Source organism: Populus alba, chromosome 5, assembly GCF_005239225.2.
Source record: "Populus alba chromosome 5, ASM523922v2, whole genome shotgun sequence".
In the NCBI taxonomy this organism is placed as follows: domain Eukaryota; kingdom Viridiplantae; phylum Streptophyta; class Magnoliopsida; order Malpighiales; family Salicaceae; genus Populus; species Populus alba.
Genome location: NC_133288.1, coordinates 16804135 through 16814014, shown reverse-complemented (window position 1 = coordinate 16814014; position 9880 = coordinate 16804135). Strand labels below are relative to the sequence as shown.

At 36.0% G+C, this 9880-nt stretch overlaps 1 protein-coding gene across 1 annotated transcript; it reads right to left on the bottom strand.

Annotated features, from left to right (window-relative positions):
- Nucleotides 1-6729: 6729 nt before the first annotated feature.
- On the bottom strand, nucleotides 6730-9514 carry LOC118029269 (WAT1-related protein At4g08290). Its single transcript, XM_035033114.2, has 7 exons — nucleotides 9247-9514; nucleotides 9006-9068; nucleotides 8753-8869; nucleotides 8345-8582; nucleotides 7898-8056; nucleotides 7598-7749; nucleotides 6730-7294 (listed from the first exon to the last, which is right to left on the bottom strand). Exons 1-7 carry the CDS (start codon nucleotides 9456-9458, stop codon nucleotides 7144-7146), a joined length of 1092 nt encoding a protein of 363 aa, XP_034889005.1. The 5' UTR covers nucleotides 9459-9514; the 3' UTR covers nucleotides 6730-7143.
- Nucleotides 9515-9880: the final 366 nt, after the last annotated feature.

Genomic DNA, 9880 nt, shown 5'->3' with positions numbered 1-9880 from the left:
TGGAATAACGAGAAGAACCTTTTAAATAATAATAATAAAAAATTTCCATCAGGAAGAACGACATCGATATCAGCTTCGGTAAAAGGGAATCGCCAGATGGGATTCCAGGTTGACCGATTTACAAAATAGATTTTTTGGTTTTTGATTAAAGGAGATCGCTAGAAGGGATCTTATATTTTCAGCTTTGGTTAAAAGGAATCGCCAGATGGGATTCCAAGTTGATTGGTTAAATGAGATCGCCAGAAGGGATCTCGTATTTCGATATTTATCAAAGGAGGTCGTCAGAAGGGACCTTATATTTCAGCTTTGGTTAAAAGGAATCGCCAGATGGGATTCCAAGATTTTTTGTTAAAGGAGATCGCCAGAAGGGATCTCATATTTCGATATTGGTCAAAGGAGGTCGCCAGAAGGGACCTCATATTTCAGCTTTGGTTAAAAGGAATCGCTAGATGGGATTCCAAGATTTCTTGTTAAAGGAGATCGCTAGAAGGGATCTCGTATTTTGAAATTGGTCAAAGGAGGTCGCCAGAAGGGACCTCATATTTCAGCTTTGGTTAAAAGGAATCGCCAGATGGGATTCCAAGATTTTTTGTTAAAGGAGATCGCAAGAAGGGATCTCGTATTTCGATATTGGTCAAAGGAGGTCGCTAGAAGGGACTTCATATTTCAGCTTTGGTTAAAAGGAATCGCCAGATGGGATTCCAAGATTTTTTGTTAAAGGAGATCGCCAGAAAGGATCTCATATTTCGATATTGGTCAAAGAAGGTCGCCAGAAGGGACCTCATATTTCAGCTTTGGTTAAAAGGAATCGCCAGATGGGATTCCAAGATTTCTTGTTAAAGGAGATCGCTAGAAGGGATCTCGTATTTCGATATTGGTCAAAGGAGGTCGCCAGAAGGGACCTCATATTTCAGCTTTGGCTAAAAGGAATCGCTAGATGGGATTCCAAGATTTTTGTTAAAAGAGATCGCTATAAGGGATCTCGTATTTTGATATTGTTCAAAGGAGGTCGCCAAAAGGGACATCATATTTCAATTTTTGTTAAAAGGAATCGCTAGATGGTATTCCAAGATTTTTTGTTAAAGGAGATCGCAAGAAGGGATCTTGTATTGCGATATTGGTCAAAGGAGGTCGCTAGAAGGGACCTCATATTTCATTTTGGTTAAAATGAATCGCCAGATGGGATTCCAAGTTGATTGGTTAAAAGAGATTGCCATAAGGGATCTCGTATTTCGATATTGGTCAAAAGAGGTCGCCAGAAGGGACCTCATATTTCATTTTGGTTAAAGGGAATCGCCAGATGGGATTCCAAGTTAAGTAAGCTACAATTATAGATTTTGGTTTAAGGAGGTCGCCAGATGGGATCTCAGGTTAGCCCAATTGCAACATAGATATCAACTTTGGCTAAGGGAAATCGCCAGATGGGATTTCAGGTTGGCCAAACTACAAATATAGATTTTTAGTTAAAAGAGATTGCCAGAAGGGATCTCAAATGGAATGCCAGGTTAATATAACCAAAGTTAGAGGCCTGAGGATCGCCAAATTGGGATCTTGAGAAGACTGAGTTTTGATCTTAGTTTCGGGTTGAAGCGGAATTGTTGTAAATACAAAGTTTCAGGTCAATCAAGATCAACTTTGGAAGTTCAGTTTTGGTTTATCTTTATAAAGAGGGGGCATCTGTTGTAACCCATTTTTAGGTCCCCTACAAATAAAATAAAAATAAAAAAATAAAATTAATTAAAAAAAAATGAACAATGTCGTTTTTACAGACATTGTTCATCCCGCTCTCTATTTCCGCACGCTACCTAAAGCCCCACGCCCCCTTTAAACGAGGAACAGTGACCGAGCCTAGAGCCCCACGCCAATGACTGCATGCTGCTCCCAAAACTTAAAGCCCCGCGCCCCCTGCTTGAAGACCTCACCTGGTGTCCCCTGCTCCCCACGCGCAACAGCAGCCCGCTCCCTTATAGCATATAAATATTGCTCTCAACACCAGCAGCAGGGGGGATTTTTTTGGACGAGAGAGAGCTCTTTTGAAAACTAAAAGGAGAGGGAAGTTTGAAATGATGAAAGATACTGTGAGAGTGTAGAGAAGAGAGAAACCAAAACAGAGGGGGAACAGTTTTTTAGAGTGAGGATGGGAGGTGCGGTTTTTTGCGCGAGAGACAGGGGAAAGGAAGAAAGCATAACAGAGGGGGGACTTGGGAACGAAATAAGAGAAAGGAAGGGAAGAACACGGGAAAGTTTGAAATAGAGGAGGGGATTTAAAGGAAAAATAAACAGGGAGGAGTTTGTTTTAAAACAGGGGAAGAACCGTTGTTATTCTCCATCACACCCGCACCAGCACTACCAACGCCATCGCCAGCTCATCATCTTCTTCATCCCAGCGGCCACACCATGATACAAAACAATAGAAAGTGAAGAAGCAGAGAAGCAAGGTGATAGGAACAGTGAAGAAAGGCAAACAGAAGCAAACTAGAAAGGAAAACAGAGGTTGATGCCTCTGCACGGGAAAAAGAAGAAAAACTGCAACAAACACTACCTGCCACTGTCACAACCACCGTGAGGCATCGTCGGCGTCCATCTCCACCGTCACCAGCACCATCAGCGCTACCAAACAACAACTAAATCACCGTGAGAGGGAAGAACACTGTGAGAAACAGAAGAAGAAAAGAGGAGCAGAGGAGAACAGAGTAAAAAAACAAACACAGAGAAAAAGGAAGAAAGACCGACCACCCTCTCAGCCATCATTCGGTCAGCAACGGCCAATAGCATCGCCTTCAAAACCACCACAGGTCAGCCTTATACCCCTTATCTCATTTTACTGTTCATCTTCTTGCATGCACAACGTGCACTGTGTGTGTTCTGCAAGCAAAGAAAATAATTACCCGGTTACTGTGCATGTGCACAGTAACTGGCTAATTAATTAACTGGTTACTGTGCACACAATAACCCGGTTACTATGTGTACAGTAACCAATCCATGCTTGTTTCGGCCCAATTTATTTTGGGTTGATTTTGGCCCAATTTCCTTTTGGGCCGAGTCTGGCCCGTTCGAAAAAAAAATTCTTCAAAGAATTATTTCAAAAAAATATGTGATTTTCCACAAGTTTGTTGTTGCATTTTGGTCAATATCAGCTTATATTTTTATACTGTAAAGATATAAATCCAATATTAAAATACTCGATTTTCATCAAGTCATCAAATAAATAAAAAAATAAAAAATGTTTTGTTTTCTTGCATACGGCCTAGTCTCTCCAATATATATATATATATATATATATATATATATATATATATATATATATATATATATATATATATATTATAACATCATATTTTCACACAACAAAGGAAATTTCAAAACAATATATATAATAGCATGCATTTTGGCTTTAATAACCAATTCATTCAAGCCATGAGAACTGGGCCAATATTTCAAAAATTCCAAAAAAATTATTGTGTTTTCTTTTAGTATTTGGGGTTACGATCTTATATGTAAGACGTATTCCGAATATTAAATTCTTTTGTTAACGTCAGAATTACTCATTAAGATAAGGATCTCCTTACCGATGAGGAGTTTTCTTGAACCATACCAACAACTAGGAAAACACGAAAAGACCTTAGATTTTATCAGATAATAAAACAATGCAGCTTACCTTAGGTAGGGCGTATTTGGGGTGCCAATACCTTCCCTTTACACAACCAGTCCCCGTACCCGATCTCTGAGATTAGTTAGGGTTTCTAGTGACCAAAATACTAGGTGGCGACTCCCATTCCACTTTCCACCGATAAACGACAATATTTTCTTGTCTCCCCAACATTTGCCAAATAGAGATAGATAGATTTACATTGTAGATAAAAAAATGAAAAACTTGTAAAATCGCCGCGACGCCGCACATGTGCGACAATCATATAAACAAGTTTTAATTAAAAAAATAACATAATAATCTTGATGCAATTGTATCAAAGAATATAAGAATAATATATTACTTGAGTATTGCTGCGAGAAACTTTTTGGTTGTGTTATAAAACTTTGTTTGACAAGTCAATCTAAAAATTCCAACCCTAACTTTTTGCTTTGTTTGAATTTTAAACTACATTGGATAGGAGTTGATATGACTTTGTTGATCCAATAGCTGTAAATGCAACCTAGTTAATCAGATTAAAACCTGATTTAACTTTATTTTTTTTTCAAGATAACTTCATTTTTTTAAAAATATTAAAATAATAAAGTTTTGGGTGAACTCAAGTTAAACCATTAAACTTACAACTCGAGTTATGAATATATTTGAGTTTAATAACTTTGTTATTTGGAATCTTTTTCTTATTTAATTTTACAATAATAAAAATAGGTATGAGTAGGGAAGGCCATAAAATAAAATTTAAGAAAACAACTATAATGAGTGGCCATACAAAAAAAAGTGATTGCTAATAGTATACAAATAATCCTACAATCTTATTTGAATATAAAGTAAAAACTGAACGATGTTTAATAGATAACACCCCAAATATATTTTAATTAATTTATTTTAATAAATTGCAATTAAAATTAAAGGAAAAATATAAAAAATAAAGGTAAAAAACAACCATATGCTAAGGCCTGGGTGAGCTAGCACTCCTAATGTATTTAAAACAAGTTCGAGCCTACTCTCCTGGTCATCATTTTGTTTTTTTAAAAGTACATGATGCATCCATTCACTAGTTATATCATGGCTATTTTAGGTGGCCGGAAAGTCAGATCTTAACTTCTTGGATGAAAAAAACTTGTCTTCAATTATTTTTCATCTAAAACACATAATAAGCTCCTCACAAACTTCAATAAATTCATATCTAAATTCAAAATAATATTTAATTGGTTAAAAAAAATATCCTGAATAAAAACTCTATCAAGTCATATTTTATTTTTTTTTGGCAAGATAAGGGGTCAAAAACATCTAAATAGAAACTATTTCATCAATTAAAACCATTGACATCAATATTGATTGTTTTTGTTGCTAAAATATGGACATTAAACAAATTTCTCTCCTCTCCTATATCTTGCTACAACTCTCTATCCCCTCACAAAATCCAGGACTGAAACACAAAAAAATGAAGAATAGAATTTAAACGTCAAAACCTCAATAAAATGGATAAAAATGAAAAAAATTTAGGAACCAAAATTTTAAAATCCACACTTCTTAAATAATAAAAAAGAAAAGAAAAGTAGCGTTTTTGTTTCAGTGTCAAAGTTGGTCTCCACAATTTCAATTTATTTGAAATAATAAAATTGAATTTTATTTTATTAAATGGAGCATTAACTTAATGTTAAGATTTTTTTACATTGTGAGAACTCCATAGAAAATTAATAAAAATAAATTATTAGAAATAAATTATCTGGCTCAATTTTAATCAACATAATAAAAAAATACTAAAAAATAAAGCTTAATGACTGGAATAGAAAATGCTAGAAACCCAAAAAGGAAAGCGCTATGCACGTGAATCCATAATATTTGGAGGGTGTTTGAGAGTGTGGTAGCGGTTGCTTTTCAAATAGCTTTTCGTGTTGAAAAGCATGCTAATAATGTTTTTTCATTTTTTAAAAATTATTTTTGATATCAGCACATCAAAACGATCCAAAAAGTACAAACCGCACTCAATTTTAACAAAAAAAAAAAATTTAAAATTTTTCAAAAAACAGGTTTGACCGCAATGCCAAACGGGCACTTAGTGTCTAGTCAACTTTGTTCACACCACAACACTGGCTTCAAACCACATCATTAATCTATTTAAAAATATAATTATAGTTGTTTTGTAAAAATATTTTTATTTAAAAATATATTAAAATAATATTTTTTATTTTAGTTTTTAAAAATTATTTTTGATATTAGTGTATAAAAATATATATTTTTTAAAAATTATTAATTTAAAATAAAAAAAATAAAAAAATATTTTTAAAACGTAAAATTAAACAATGCATACTAGGTACTAAAACCGGCTGGGTCATTGCCATATCAATTTGATATTAAAGAAACTCCAGCAGTGAAACGTGAATTGACTTTGTTAATGTTAAAACAAAGTCCCTTCAGCCGTTGGGCCAAGACCTCAAGTGCTAAGACATGCATTTTTAATTACATTGATAAGTCGAATGAAAGAAAATAAAATGGTTTCAAACAAGGCAATTTTGATAGCAGATATTGACAAGCCCATCGACACAAAGAATCTATTAGCGGTGCCAATCAGCCTAATCACAAGATTAAAAGCCGGGAAGCTAAATGATGCATTGGGTGAAGTATATTTGGGCCAATACAGCCTTTAAAAAGACTATATATATAACACCTATGAGTTAACACATAATTAATTTAATTCAAGTACAAAAATAACTGTTTTGTGATGTTTTTTTTATACTTTTTTATTTGTAATTCGTTAATTTTTGGATGAGTATTCAAATTCCAATATTGTTGATTTCTCAATTCACAATAATTGTTGTGTTACACTTTTTTATTAAATATGATTTTTTAATTTTTCAGAATTATGTGAATTTTACTACTGGGTTTCATATCTTTGTATCCATGTTCTCATAAGTAGCAGTATTCAATAAGAGAAATGAATTAAAAACGAAAAGTAACATGACGTTATGACACTTTGAGAAAAAGTAACTTGGCAATTTGCAACCACCACACTACTTAGACATGATAATTTCGCACTAAAATGAATCTTTTCTTCTATTCGAACAGGACGAACACATATATAACACGTTACGAATGACTTGGTGTATACTACAAAAGGTAGAGAGGCATACATTATCTTGGGCAAATGGGTACCTTACAGCCAATCCTTCCAAAACAAAATGCAGAAGGTTATTCGTCTATCATTTAAGGTGCCACACTCTTATATAAAATGGTGCTGGGATTGCAAAATAGAAATGGCAAGTGCCTGGTCTATATATAGTTGAACAACAACACCTGCTGTCACTTATAATGCATCAAAAACCTCGCTTTCGAGAAGACAACAACGAGACAGTTAAAAAGCCCCACCGTGGTGACACCTTGAGGTCTCAGTTGTGGCTTCTTTGCGGTGGTTATGATAGGGTGCGCAAATTATAGAGGAGTAATTAGGAAATTAACTGGGTTTTTCTTCAGTTACTGTTTCCAGCAATGGCTGCCTAAGTTGTAGCAGTATTGGTTGTGGCGATCGGTAGTTCCTGATTACCCTTGGCTGCTGTGGTGGATAATTCTTCTGGGCTAGCGTAGTCCTTCCTCTTACCCCACACAACAGAATAGAGGCCAATTGCGATTATGATGCCTCCAAGAACACTGGTTTGATCAAAAGAAACACTTTTATTTTTCGAAATAGATCACATATACAATCAAAGGTTAAGATATTATAACAGCTATACCACTCAGGTTAGAAACATCCTTCAACTCGGTCCTTGTATTGTATTTTTTTTTGTAGGATGTGAACAAAGGTTAATAAAAATCTATACTACTACTGTGTTGGATGTTTGAGGAAAAGAATTGGAAAAAGGTTTGGAGCGTAGCCGCATGCATAAGCCTATGATGAAGTTTGAAATCACCGAAATTGCCATGGTAATCGCTCGTGATTAATTAAGGCCATACCTTCCAAGATGAAGTTTCTCGGCTAAAATAAGAGACCCAAGGGCAGCGACTATGATCATGCAGAGGGGATTAAAAGCTGTGACAAATACCGGGCCTCTTGTCTTCATCACGAGACCTTGCACATAATAAGTGATTCCAGAGGCAACAATCCCCTGAAAAACACAAATTCCATGTTGGTTAATTCAACTGTTCACCATCAACTGCATATGGGCATAGTTATGAAGGAAAAGAAGCGTTTTGTCTTAATTAATCGAGCCAGGAAGGGGTCGGTCCAATATATTAATCTTGGCGGTAACTTACTGTATAAAGGGGAGTGAAGAGCCTAGCGTCCCAGCCAACGGCCCATGAACTAGGGTGGTGTGCTACAACAAGGGCTATGGCTAAACTTTGCATGCTGCCTGCCAAGCATATCAAGGAGGCTAGACTCACTTCCGCCGGATACTTCTTTAACGTTTCCATCTGCATTAATTACGAGACAAAATGATGATGTTCATTAGTCTTGATCGATGGCGCCTACTGTTCTATTCAGTTAAGCATTACACACACACACACTGAAAAGAGGGCTAATCAATGGACAAAAATCTCCATGCCATGAATGGTTTTTAAGGGAAAAAATGAAGAGTCTACTATGAAAGAAATTACCAAAAGCTCAGCAAAAATTATCATTACGTTATTTGATTAGTGAACTTTTATACGTTATTTGTAGCAAAGCTCCCAATCAAATTAATCGCACTGTATATTTTTTACCTGCAGTACGTAGAAAGCGGACCATGAAACACAACCAACAAGGAGCAACAGTGTCCCGGTCACCCAATGTTTATCAGACGAGGCAGCAGTACTTCCGTGTTGGCTTGTTTTCTGAGACCATGGTAGACCAATCACAGGGCCTTTGTAAACTGTCATCAGCAAAGCTCCTCCCAAGGTTACTAGGGTCCCAACCACCTTAGCTTGGCTGCGTATTTCCTTAATTCTCACTCGCTCTAACCTGTTGGCTCACGTATTAAATGTATTTGGTCATCATTTTTAACCAGTTCAAGTCAGAAGATATACATGTAAAAACTAGAACTGGATATTAATTTCTCAATATATACTTTTTTCCACGATTTTTAAGAGGTGGAATCAGAAAATATATGTAACTACACATAAATATCATACCGGAAAATCAAAGCAATCACAAAAGTGACAGAAGGAACAGCATTCATAATGGCAGATGTAAACGTTGCGGATGTGTATTGCATCCCCAAGTAACTGAAGCCTTGGTCAAGGATCGGCCTGTTTCATGGATCACTGATCAGAGTCAGTATAAATAAAAATCCCTCCGCCTTCACTGGCTACTTCTGTTTTTCGAAATATTTTCTTCATGTGATGCAAATATTCTTATACATTGATAAAAGGATTAATTCATTACTCTAAGAATCCGAGAGCCATTATTCGTAGAAATATTGGCAACGTAATCCTTGGCCTGGTTTTCCTGTATAATGAAAAACAAATAACATCATAAAAGTTAATATCCACTACATGGGATTTCAATCCATTTAAAAACTCTGTGCGTGCACGTCGTGTTATATATGCCAAGTCGGTTTTAACAATTAGTGACGTAGCTCGCGGCGAGCTTGAAAGTGGTGGGCTTTTATGGCGTGTTGAGAGACCTTTCAAAAAGCAGAGCAAAAGGAGCAAGAGCAAGGGCGGCGACGCCGTTGCGGTACACGATGAGCACATAGCGATTCATTCCACGGTTGAGACTTATCATGCTCAATATGTAATTCCCTGCAGACCCAAATTGCACGCACACCATTAGGATATAAGGCGTCATCTTATTGAAAACTACGGTGAACTTCCCAGCGGATGTCTGGTCTCCCATCCCTGCGTCCCTCCTCTCTCTCGGAAGATTAATAAAATATTGGAGGTGGAGAATGAGAAACTAAGAAAACAATGGCCTTCTTATAATACCAGCAAAAGTACGTCTAAGATAAATAATTAGAAAACCCCCTTCGAAGACTGATGTCACCTGCAGAATCTTTTAGACCATAGTGCTTTCTCGGTCATTGATTATTCTTGCTTTTAATTTAAGAAAAAGAAGAACACTTAGCGCTAATGAATTCATTTCCACTGCCGTAGCTAATGATCTTGATATGCAATTTCAAGAAATCTAGACGTCGTTTAATGCATGACATGGTTAGCAACACACACACGCTGCACTATTAATCTGATCATATATGATTCTTAATTGGGATAATTACCTCGGGTTGGTCCCCACATAAACGTATTTTATCAATTAGGTAC

What these genes read in the sequence shown, in the direction of transcription:
- LOC118029269 (XM_035033114.2), bottom strand. Translation starts at nt 9,458, where the DNA reads ATGGGAGACCAGACATCCGCTGGGAAGTTCACCGTAGTTTTCAATAAG. An exon ending in GTGATTGCTTTGATTTTCCG is followed by an intron (nt 8,583 to 8,752) that starts GTATGATATTTA and finishes GTGAGCCAACAG; the next exon opens with GTTAGAGCGAGTGAGAATTA. An exon ending in CCGCTTTCTACGTACTGCAG is followed by an intron (nt 8,057 to 8,344) that starts GTAAAAAATATA and finishes TAATTAATGCAG; the next exon opens with ATGGAAACGTTAAAGAAGTA.